Source organism: Cynoglossus semilaevis, chromosome 8 (assembly GCF_000523025.1).
Source record: "Cynoglossus semilaevis isolate Cse_v1.0 chromosome 8, Cse_v1.0, whole genome shotgun sequence".
Taxonomy (NCBI): Eukaryota; Metazoa; Chordata; class Actinopteri; order Pleuronectiformes; family Cynoglossidae; genus Cynoglossus; species Cynoglossus semilaevis.
Genome location: NC_024314.1, coordinates 3,863,320 through 3,875,968, shown reverse-complemented (window position 1 = coordinate 3,875,968; position 12,649 = coordinate 3,863,320). Strand labels below are relative to the sequence as shown.

Genomic DNA, 12,649 nt, shown 5'->3' with positions numbered 1-12,649 from the left:
AGACGGCATTGTGCCATACAACTACTGCCATTTAATCAAAGTAGTAAATAAGTATTTATAGTTTTCAATGTAGGTAGGTCACTTTACCCCGGTCATTTGAAAAGTAGCTCCCAAGTCTAAAAAGTGTGGACGCCCCTGTTTACCCTGACTATAAATTCTACTCTAGAACTAGACATTGCCAGAGAGTTGTATGCATCCTGCCAATTTTAACCAACAACCTGACCTGACACATGCTACATTTACACAGCAGTCACAGACCTGCATTGGCTAATCCATTGAGTGAAATCCTATTATGTTTAAATCAAAAACTGCAGTAAGGAATACTTTATCCAAACTCTTTTACTGTTCATTTTTCAGCAGTCTTGACATTCACATATAAAAACCAATGTGTTTTCAGGTTTTTCCAGAAATTGTTTTAAAGCACAGGTGTTTGTGAATAAAGTACTCTGCCTACACAGTCTTTCCTATAATTATCTATGCTGTAGTGGGCAGCTGCGGTGCGTGTTTTAATGCTCCAAAGTAGTTCTTTGTTTTGTTAACTGTGGAATAGCAAAGTTCCATCGACAACAAACAAATTCGAACTGCACCTAATTAAACTAGATTTCTAATCAGTTTCTCTTTGTTTTGCTTTATTTTATCAAAGAATAATAAAACTCAAAGAATCTCTTAAAAAACAAAGCAAAAAGCCTTTTGAATAGCTGATGACTTCCTTCTGAAGCAGTACCACTCAGTGACTTCACAACTTTGTACTTGATAACTGGAAAATAGGTGATAATATTACCACCCTCCTGAGAAACACTGCGACAGCAACAAACAGCTGATAACTGTGAACTGAAGCACCCACCCTGTTGTAATCCCTAATATATGCACTGTATAATTCACAGAGGCGTGTGCAGCACAATCGGCAGGAGGTTTTGCTTCATAAGGTGATGGTGAAAATTCACTTGCCAGGTTGCGGGGCAGATAATTTAATGCACCAACACGTGGAGGTTTTTTGGAACATAAAACTGGCCCCCTATGAACAGTGACTCAGTGATTGTTGCCTGCAATATTTCTCAATCACTTAGGCTGAAATCCCAGGGTGCACATATGCACCAAGACAGACAAGGCTCAGAGAGACGAGCAGAGGAAGACTGGGGGGAAGAGGAGGAAAAAAAAAGAAAAACTCCGTGAAAAGACACACACACACACACACACATATATGGCTGACCTGCATGCCAAGCAGCCATCTTTGTACCCACCCACTGATTTTTTTTTACACCCAACTCGTCGACTAATATTTCCTCCACAGCCCAGATCCAGCTGTGGATTTGGGCACACACTGACACGCCTGTACAGCTGTATACACGTTCACCCTGGTGCAGAACATGTGCATGTGCACATACAGTACATACATGAACACACACACACATACGGATCACTGCGGCAGCACAAGCACACCTGGCCAACACCTGACTGAGAAGAACTGGAGGTGGAATCACACACACACTATCACACAGACACAGAGAAAAAAAAGGGGGGGCGCGAGAGAGAGAGAGAGAGAGAGATAATCATATAAAGTTCATCTCCTCTGTCATTTTACACGGGCCACAAGAAACATATGGTGCTGGGCTCAGGAGGACCGGGAGTGACAACACAAACTGTCCTGTTTTCCTTGTGTTTTGATCTGAGTTTTCAGGCGAGAACATTCACAGTCAGAGTGAGGATGTGCAAAACAGCAGCAAAGCACAGGCTGACCAGGTCTAGTCTTTAAGGAGACCAGCAATGTAAAGTAATACACATCTAGATAGTGAATTATTCTTTATGAGTTGAGGAACATGACTACATCAATATTATCATAGACTAAAATAAATATTCAAAGTTACAATATTGGGCATTACTCAATGGTTTGGCACATCAAAGTGGAGCTCTGCATTATATTTAGACTGTCAGGTGGATTATTGTCACCACAGTCTGTCATCAGTGTCTTAAGGTACGTGTTGTTTTCTACAGTGAACTATAACTAGCCTCAAGGCTGTAAATCTAGTCTTCATCAATGGAAAAGGTATGGACATACGGTTTGGCTTTCTTTCATTCAGTCATCAGAACCAACTAGATGCTAAATTCTAGCCTGAACTAAACCTACATGATGCACAACCATAGCCAAACATCAGGCAATTCACATCTTTATCCTTATTAAGATCTAAGGTTCTGCCAGAATCCTAGAACCCAGTTTTTGGTTCTCGTTGGAACACTGGTCTTTAGAAATTACCATGAACAACAGAAACGGTCCTTTAAAAGGTAAGAAAGACGTGTACAGACATATATACGCACGGCTTTTTACAGTCAGTGTTCACACACCTGATCATATTCCTGTACATACACACAGGCGCGACCAAATACAAACACACACACACACACACACCCTTGCACTTGACATCACTCCCTCACATCCACGCAGCCATACCAGCGTCACACACACACACGCACACACACACACACAGTCACTGTATCACCACAGAGGAATGCCCAAAATGTCTCAGCTGAATGTGCAAGGACAGGGTAAGAGACATGGGAAGAGAAAGAGAGAGAGATAGATAGAGAGAGACTGAGTTACCGTTGCTACTTAATGAGCACGTCGGCCGCCCGGTGCATCCTCCTGCTCCGCACGCCTCCCTCTTCCTCCTCCCCCCTCTCCATTCCTTTTTTATTTGTGCTTTTCACTGCAGCTCTGTGCCTTTCCCGCGCCCACAGGATCCAGGAGTCCTCCCTCACTGGTACCCGTAGTAGCGCCTATGAGGCAGTTAGCATCTCTTCCTGCCCCTCCTCCTACTCCTCCTCCTCCTCCTGTCTTGTCTCTCTCCCTCGTCCCTGAGAGACACGATAAAACTCCTTCCTTCCTCTCCTGTCCCTGGTTCTCTCTCTCCCTTTGCTGTTTTCTCCCTGTACAGTGTGAACCTCTCTCTCTCTCTCTCTCTCTCTCTCTCAGTCTAAGCTCAGCCATTACCCGCCATATGATATCACACAGTTGCCTTATATGGGAAACTGTGTGTTGTCATGACGATAGCAGACTCCACCTGTTTCTCCCACCATCTCTCCCTCCCTTCTTGCCCACCTCCTCCTCCACGTCTCACTCCACCTTTTTCTATCAGGGGACAGACAGAGTGATTAAGGTAAATAGACACAGAGAGGACAGAGTGGGTGGAGAGGGAGGAGGAGCTGGACGACCGGGGCAGGATGGACAGAACCTGACGGAGGTTTGAATGAGGAATAGTAAAGAATGGAGAGACTGTGTCGTGAGAAGTTGGTGACAAGTTAGAATCAGTCAAATTAGAACATTGACAATAGATTGACTAGAATAAAGATTCAGACATAAAGAAATTCTGAGTGGGTGTTTCTAAAAAACGTAAAAACCTTCTCTCCTGCAGGGGATGCTATAAATGCAGCTCTGTTCTGGGAGTTTCCTTCTAAATTCTTCATCTCTGTCAGTTTCCTATTAATTGCATACATGTTAAGTCAATTTTAATGTAAAAAAAACTACATTATGCATTTTAGTCATTTTAAACTAAATCTAATCTAAAATTAGTTAACTAAAAAAATCTTGACATCTAAATTTAGATTAAGACAGTTCACTTTGGAACTAGCTAATAACTCAAAAGACTTAGACTGAATCAAATTTACAGTAGCTGTTGCTAAACACTGTCATTTTTACACTTTTTTTTTTACAAAAACTAATGCAAAAAAAACAAGAGGGAAAAAAGAAAATACAGGCAGAGCACAATGCCCTGCAGATAAACATAACTATACAGTTCTAGAGTACAGTATAAAACTTGATATTGATTTCTGAGCCATAATACATATTTTAAATATGTTATACCTAATAAACCAGCAGCACAAAACTGACTTTTGACAAAATAAAATAAAAATGTAACGAAGTTTTCTAAATAAATGTTTATGTCTACAGCCAAAAGGAGCATTGGACCGATTTAATCTTTCTAAAATATGGTTGGAGAGCATCAGACGTGCAGTGTGTTTGAGTAAACTGTACAAAAGTGTGAACGTGTAAGTAAACCATCAGGATTCAGTGTGTTAATTAGGGAGCTTTAGAGGATTTGGTCAGAGTCCTTGCAGCAAGTGCTCCCCTGCCTCCAATAGCAGAGATGAGCCAGACCAAAAAGCATTTCGGCTCCACAGTAACAGTACAATTACTGAGCAGACATCATATCATCTTACTGGGGAAAACAGAGCCAAAGTGAGGGGAAAAAGCACATTTTAAAATGTATTTCTATCTCATCAGCTTTGCACTTTTCTCCTTCAATTTCATCGCATACCTTCTCAGATAATAACCACTAAGAATAAAAAAGTCCATTACTGAGCCTTACTGAGTGTCAGGGGGGGAAAAAGCGTCAACTGTGTGATGCTGCAGGCATCTCGCCACATAATGCACTTGTGTGGGCTTCCAGGTCTACCCATGTGCTCTGGTTATCTCTGACAAAAGAAAATCTCTCACATGTGGACACAGAATGCACTCATGGGGAGCTCATTCCTCCTCCCTCAAGGCAGTACTTTCCTCTGGGTTTGTTATTATACACTGAAGTGAAGGCACATCTGCATTAAAACACACACAGTGACTGAACATCCTCAGAATATATACAGAATATACATATATGTATATAGACAGAGGGGGGTAAGAGAGTGTGTGAGAGAGAGAGGGAGGCTTTTTTCCTTGCACACACTGCTCTGTAATTCTGATTGATTCATACAGTGCATTCCCACTGAGTATCATTTATTATGGTCCTATCAAACACAACAAATTCTCTGTCAAAAGAGGAACACGGTCCCTAACAGCTCAGCCGTACCATAGCACTGCTGTAGAATCAGTCACCGTCAGAACATAAAGCCTGACTTATAACCACTGAGAGACACTCCTGTCCACAGGTCCATACACACCATATTATTTGTGGCTAAGAGCTAAACAGCTTCCAGTGACTGGAGCTGATTCCCTAATCCCTAATAACACAGTTAGTTGGGTATTTACCAAATATATATAATAGATTATATAATAAATATAGTGTATATTTCCAAACACTAATGTACACAGTCTATGCTGTCAGATTCAGAGGTTTCAACTACTGTATGTGACACATTTGGAAAAACATCAGTATTTCACTGACAGCTGCTTCATCTTTTTTTCAAATACAAATTTGAACTGACACAGACGGCTCTAAACCTAGGAAGTCAAAGAATCTGCAGCTTTAAAGAAAGGCTCAGCTCCGTCTCCACACTCCATAATGTTTAGTTTTGACATTTTAATGCATCATGATTTGCTGTACTTTTTCTTTTTCAGTTTTCCCAAAGGACTGTGTTCTGGAGTGGAGAAGTTCCTGACACAATGTCATGTGTATGAGTTTGCTACATAACAACAACAGCTGATGTTTACTTTATAGAAAAAGACAGCCGTTTATACACTGCAACCATGAACATGATGAGGCTTACTTTGGTTCAGGGGGAGTACCATAGTCTGCTGGTTCTCAGGAGAATCAGAACCAAGACCAGAACCAATTAACAAGAAGTTAATTGCCATGGTAACAGAGATGTCTTATTGCTGAGATGCAAAAAAAATAGTAAACAAATAAAACAACAGTTAAACAGATACCTGTCGCCCGACAGCAGCAGCAGTTCCTGCAGCAGATCCCTGGGACATGCTTCCAGAACTGTTGGAGAACTTGTTCTTTTGGAGGTCCACTAATGCGTCCCGCTGCCGCTCTATGTCCGCCTTGTGGATGCTGTTTAGGGCCTCCAGGCTCTTGGCAGCCACAGAGTTGTGGCGGCGGTCCAGGGAGGAGGATGTGAACCCCCCATTGGCATTTTCGGCAAACCTGCGGGCCCCACGGGTGCCCCCGGCAGCCAGGGTGTGGTAGTCCCGCGGGAACTCGGCATCACTGGCAGAGATCATGGGACTTTTTCTCTTTTCTCGACCTGCAGGTTGGGAATTAAAGACAGATTAGACACTTGTATGTTTTTTGAATCAGTTGGTGAGAAGAATACTGATTCATTGATATTTTGACGATAGATGTTATTTCACAAATTTTGCTAGATTTGAAAAAATGATCTAGAAATCAATAAGAACAGATTTCTATCAGGTGAGAAGTTAAAGAAGATGCTTTTTAACCAGGCATGTCCACCATACAGTCCTAGGCTCGATCCTGGCACTGGGACACGTTTTGGTTTTTAAAATATGCTTTGCTAAAATGTATTTTCTCACCTCAAAGAATATTATTTCAAAAGTTTTACAATGATCATTTAAAGGGTAATTTACTAAATAATACTGATACTGTGTAGCATTTACTAAAGGAAGAAAGTGAACTCCTTGTCATTGTGACACAGCTCACCACTGCACACAACCAAATGTGACCTCTGCTTTTAACCCATCACCAAAGTGAACAGTGGGCAGTTTTAAGGGGAGCAGTGTGTGGGGACAGTGCCACGCTCAGAGCACCTCAGTGGTAACTTGGCAGAGGGTGGACTCGAACCTTCCAGACCCAAGTCTGCTTCCTTAACCACTGAGCCCCAGCATACTAAAATGCTACACAGTATTTTTGTCTGTTTTTCAAAAACACCAATTTTTGGCTAACCTTTCTAAAACAGCTACAGTGCTACTGTACATACAGCAGTTAGGTCAGAAACACAACACCTTGACTCACTTGACTAGTCCTCTCCTTGCTTTGTCTCCCCACATACACTGACTTCCTGACAATTGAGAGATCAGCTGTCCTTCATCTGGTATTGTTTATATCTTACATCGCATCAACAAATCAACTCTATCATTTACTGCCATCATGTCTCTGTGAAGCTGTTTTGTTTCTGCTCCAGATCGTTGGTGCTTCCGAAACGCATGGCTCTCATTTCCCATCTCCACCCAGTCACGGCTGCGTTATCAGATTCATCATTCCTCATCCTCCAGACCATCAACCACAATCACTGCCATCAGTGTCTGGTCTCCACTGGTGGATAGAGGTGTCTGTTACTCATTTTTCTGACCAGCTCACGTATGTAAGCGTTTGTTTTCAAACTTTACAACCTCCTATTTGTCACTTCCTCAAGACTTTTTAAAATAAATACTCCAAGTAATCTGCCATTTCAATTAGGCATATCCTCCAAACAATTATAGTGAATATGATTTTAGAAATGGGAGATTATTACGTACATAATAAGTTAACAGTCTGTTTCATTTATTTTCTACTAATCCATTCAACATGAATATTTCACAATATTTTATCATTTATTCATTATTATTTATTACATTAATTAAGTTAGCAAAAGGATAATAATATTCTCTTTATTTAACTTTTAAACTTTTCATGATTTCTCCTATTTAAGTAGTTCCAATTAATAACTTAATAATTAACTTAATGACCTCCTCAGAGACGTCAGTAGCATTTTTGTCGCTTTAAAACAATACCTGCTATGTTTTTGACTGTGAACATTTTAGCCTGGTTACACAGATGTACGACATGGAAAGAAGAATTAATTAAAAAAAAAAAAAAAAGCCTAACCCTGTATGATGTGCGAGAAAGTGAAAATGCCAGAGTCCCGGCGCACTGTGGGTACAGCACAGAGCTGTAGAGAGCAGCAGAGACGGTGTTAATGTGACGACTCACCTCCCTCCCTCCTGCAGCAAAACCATGCATGCATCCATGATTCTGTTCCTCAGCAACAGGCACACACACATGTTCAGCAAACATCTTCCTGTCCTAAACACACACACACACACTGAAGTATACACACACACACCTCTGGCAACATGTAGCCATTATAAAAACAGCTACAACATCTGTGTGTTCTAACAAACCAAAGTGTCAAACCTGAGGGAAGAAAAACAAAACAAACCAAGATCCTGTTACATGTATGAGAGCAGAACATGAGAATCAAAGTCAGTGAAGGAGAAGTGACACAGTGATGGAGGTGATGTCTCTGTGTATGGGGAATGATTTAGTGCCCTCTTGTGACCAATGATAAATAAAACGCTAGAGATTGGGAATAGGTGAAGAACAGTTAAACCAGGTAAGAACTGATGTATGAAGTAAGTAATTAGAAATGTAATTAAGTTTTGTCTTTTCTTTTTTTTTTCTGATTATTTACTTTCCCGTTTCCTGTATTTATCACGAATAAAATATGCAACAAAAACAGAAAAATCATATCCAAAACAAAATATATACTACCTATAATACTGAGGAAAAGTACAGTTTCTGAAATACAGCCCCTGTATATACTGACATTGTAGCTGTAGTGTCTGCTGACAGAACAAAATGTTTGATTTGGTCACAGATATAAATCTTTTGAGAGCAGCAGCAGCAACTGCTGCCTACCCATGCAGGGATTTAAAGAAATGCTGTTACAGAGGAGGGAGGTCTGTGGGAAACGGAGGGAGTGAACGTCAAAACAAGAGGTCATCAGTGTAATTCATGTGACACCTTGAGAAAAGCCCTGCAATGTTTTCAGCAGTGTTTGTGGGTCTGAGGATTTATTTCACCTGGAGACACACTGTGACACTATCTGCTGAAACTGAATGAAGACGTTTCCTTCGAAAGAACCCTGGAACAGTTCTGATGTGAACAGATGTATCCTGTACTTGGCTGTGATTTATCCAAGGTTTAAACAGCAGCACGTACATCTATAATCTGCCCTGCTGCCTTAACGACATCTCAGCCACCTGTTTAACAGAGGTTTTCTTTTCTACACTGTCAATACATTCAAATGTTAACAGTACATTGCTTTAAAACAAAAAAGAAACCCTTATATTCTCAATGGACACAGGAAATTAAAGTACTAATTAGTCCAACATCCCTACTGTGGCACGTTAAGAAGAAAATTTAGAATTTTAATAATAACCTAAAATAAATTTGCTTTGCTGACTACCCCCTACTCTCCTATAACAGCTATGAGGATCCACCCCCTGTTTCTAGAACCCCCAGGTAAAGTTACAACTGAAAAAAGAATTGTTACATCAATGAAAACTGTTGCTTCACAGACAAAGGGCATTAAATGTCATGACAACTGTAGTAATGAGCCTGAATACATGTTGTTCTGTCTGGTTTTATGATACTAAATAATGTGTTTCAGTGAATACACTGATTTACTCATCTGACCTTTACTGATATAATACTTAAAAATAATTACTTCCCTGTCCGTAAGGCCTTTTATTGTCTCACCCCCCCTCCCCGCCTCCCCCCAGCCTGAGGCCTGTTGTACTAACTGTACACATACTGCACACATTACTACCTGTTACCCCAGTAATGACATTACTCAGCCATGTGTGAAAACCAGCTACAGCCTTGTGTGCTGTATTGTCTCCACCATCTCAGTCATTATTGCTCCTGGTGGTAGTTAATGGGCTGCCACCTCTGCCCAGCTTGCTCCCAGCACCCCCTCACTTATTAATGCCTCCACTGCAGCTAACAGATCTAGCAGCCTGGCTGATGAATTCCACTTTAATTGTGTCACTTTAGTCAAACTGTCAAATCTCTTAAATGATTAAACAAAGCTGATGCTGCTGGAAGAAAATCCATACTGTGGGTTTCAGATCTGTACATTTGTAAACACTGTTTTAAAAAATTCTGCATATAGTTTTCTTTCAGGAAAGAAACCAAGTTCATTCAGTGTGAAGTGAACCGAAGTGCTGACTCAGGTTCCACCAACTTCTTATACATCAGTCCTGATTTTAATCTGCGAGCAGTACATCAAAACCCTGGTTTAAATCACCGGCTCTGGGTGTAACTAATTACACACAGTAATATATGTTTGTCCTCTACACGGCCGCCTAGACGCACACCCACGGACACACAAGGTCCAATGTGAGACTGAGCACATGATTCAGTGTTGTGGGTTCATTATAGTAGAGAGGGAAGACTTAAAAACCAAGTGAGTGATTGTCAGTGTGCCACTGAAGCCATTTTTCACAGAGACTGGGAGCTGTTCCAAAAGACATTTCTCATTACAGAACTGCTGGATGCATGGGGGTGTGTGTGTGTTTTGGTGGTTCAACCTTGGCCACAGTTGCCCGTCGTTTAGTTAGCTTTTATCTGGTCAAAGTGTGGTGATTAATGTTCACGCCTGCACCGCTTAAATTTAGCACAAATAATTTTTTCCTTCGTGTTTAATGTGACACCCAGGTTAATGAGGTAGACACATTATAACTCCTGTTTATGTCGTGTGCACCACTGCTCATAAACACAGAGTCAATTTATATTAAAGTTGGTGTAATTATTTAACTTGATGACAAAGAAAGGCCTTTTACATGACAAACTTTAGCCCGATCTTAATAGTTATACACCAATTTAGTGAATACTTATTTTTCTCTGTAATAACCTATACACAGTCTTAAGGCATTATTATGTAAATATTTCAGCAGCTGCAGGGGTGTACAGTAATCAACTAGAGCTGAGTTGATTTTCCATCCTCCCTCTCTCCTCTTTTTCTTCCTCATAGATTTTCTATTCATCGAAGTCTATTAATACAAACTGGAGACACTGCAGCAAGAATGAGTGAAGAAATATAAGGCTCCTCCGTCCACAAATTATAATATCCAGCTCTCCAGGGCACTTCCAAATTAAAATAAGACCCAAACAAGATCAGACAGCAGAACACCAAGTGTGCTATATTTAGAAGAAGAGCCGCCCCCGCTGATACGAAATGTCTCTTAACTGATCCTGGCAGGGAGTCTGTGAAGTAAGTCTGAGTCTGAATACACTCATGTGACCCACATGAACATGGTGGCCCGCTATGGACCAGTGAACAAGTGTGGCCTCCATCACTTGGTTTGACCTCAGGATTTATTTTCTGTCCTCTGCAGTGCATTCCAAGCAGGTGGATCCAAATTAAAATGTATGGAACCACTTAAAATACTGTAGTGACTTTTTAAAAAATACCTCTACAACGAACGTGGTGGTTCATCAACCGCACACAAAACAGTTTCACTCTGTTTGGCTCAAGATCACAACCACGCATTACTCTTCATCCTACAGCTGCAGAGAACACAGGCCTGAAGGACACTTGACTTCAGACTCTCTGCATTAGGCTCTGACTGATTCCTGTCATGAGCACAGACAGAGACTGTATGTGGAGCTGATGGAGCTGTGTAACAGTGTTTATGGGATGACAGAAATCCCTCATTCAAATCCTTCATTTAAATAAAGAACCGGAACACTGTTGTGCAGTATGCTCCTCTTGTTTACGGTGGTATTTTTAGGAAGGGCAAATTGGCTATTAGCAGGACAGTAAAAATGTATTTTAGTTCTTTTTTGTCAAAACCAATAATTTTTTACTTTATTTTTTGAAGCTTACATTTTTAGGGCTTAAGTTTGGTTTAAATAGCTTCAAGTCATTTTCTACTTTCCCTATTTTTTGTGTTAAAATGTGAACTAGTAGGAAAATGGCTATGTCTGTAATGCAGCATAAGGATGATATGGTAACTAAATTACAGAAATAAAAGATGAAGCTAATGGTGAATGGACAAAAAGAATTAGCTCATATATGTGAGCTGTAACAACAGAATTCAAATAAAAAGATAAAAAACAAACAGTTTTAATCAAAGCTCTTTTTTCCTGAGGTTGAACAGACAACCACATATGCTATCTGGGTCCTAAAGATCCAAACAGGCAGGAAACACTGGCCCAAGGCCGAAATTTGGAGAAGTGCTCAAGACAAACAGTAGAAGTCTTTGGAAAACTGTGCTCTGCTGTGTGTGTGTGGGGGGGGGAGCAGAGCTCTTGTCAACATCAGCGTCTCTGCTCCTCAGTCTGCCCACGCCTCAGTTTCCTTCTCTTTACAGAACACAATGTATTACAACTAGCGTGTCCTACACAGCAACGGCAGCAGTACAGCGCTAATTTGAGGCATAAATATTCATCTTTCTCTCCGAACATAAATCCTTAGCCCGCAGCAGACACAACGTACAGGCCTTAGTTTGGATCGTGAGTGAGAAATATAGATGACAGAGTTTAGTGAGACATGTTTGAAAGTTTAAACTGGAATCTGCTCTCCCTCCGGGAGGTACCTGACACTGAGGAGGCAGAAATATAAGGACACAGTATAAACTTGTTGAAGTTTATACTGTGTACTGTATTGTTGAAGCCAATTACAACTCTGACTCTAAAAACTCTTGAAAATAGATTTTGCAGTATATGCAGTATATATACTCTATATAGCATGTCACCAATAATAGAGAGTGAGTAGGATTTTTTAAGACGTCTCACCTCTCATCCAAGAGGCTTCTTCAGTTTGAACTGAACAGAACTGAACAGAACTGAACACTTTGTCCAGTCTACTTTTGATGTAACTATTTTTGGGATTAAATGACCTGGATGACTGAGAACCTACACAGACAAATAGACAGTGAGGGAAGAGACTCATTCTGGCTCCATGTCTCACTGGCCAATTTGTAGACTGGACCTAAAGGCGAAGACATCACTATCCAATTTATCACTCAGTATATTTACACAGCAGGTTAACATGTTTCTGCACCATTTGTGAGAATTTACTGTATGTGACTAGTCCTAAGGCTGCTGCCCCGACAGCTATTTTCCTGCCTTTATTTTTCATTTTTAGTGTCTTCTATTCCAAGTTCAAAATGTGTTGGAGACCTTTGGGGTCAGCAGGATGTATTGGAGTT

General features: G+C 40.7%; 1 protein-coding gene across 10 annotated transcripts in view; it reads right to left on the bottom strand.

Moving 5' to 3' along the window:
* LOC103381632 (SRC kinase signaling inhibitor 1) overlaps window positions 1-12,649 on the bottom strand; it is a 73,821-nt gene that overhangs the window by 37,973 nt on the left and 23,199 nt on the right. For 9 of the 10 annotated variants that reach the window (XM_025057577.1, XM_025057576.1, XM_025057579.1 and 6 more), the window contains exon 5: window positions 5,636-5,958. In XM_025057577.1, coding sequence (XP_024913345.1) covers window positions 5,636-5,958 — 323 coding nt within the window. Of the gene's footprint in view, window positions 1-2,596; window positions 3,120-5,635; window positions 5,959-12,649 lie in introns of those variants that run through there. The other variant, XM_025057586.1, reaches the window with a different exon arrangement.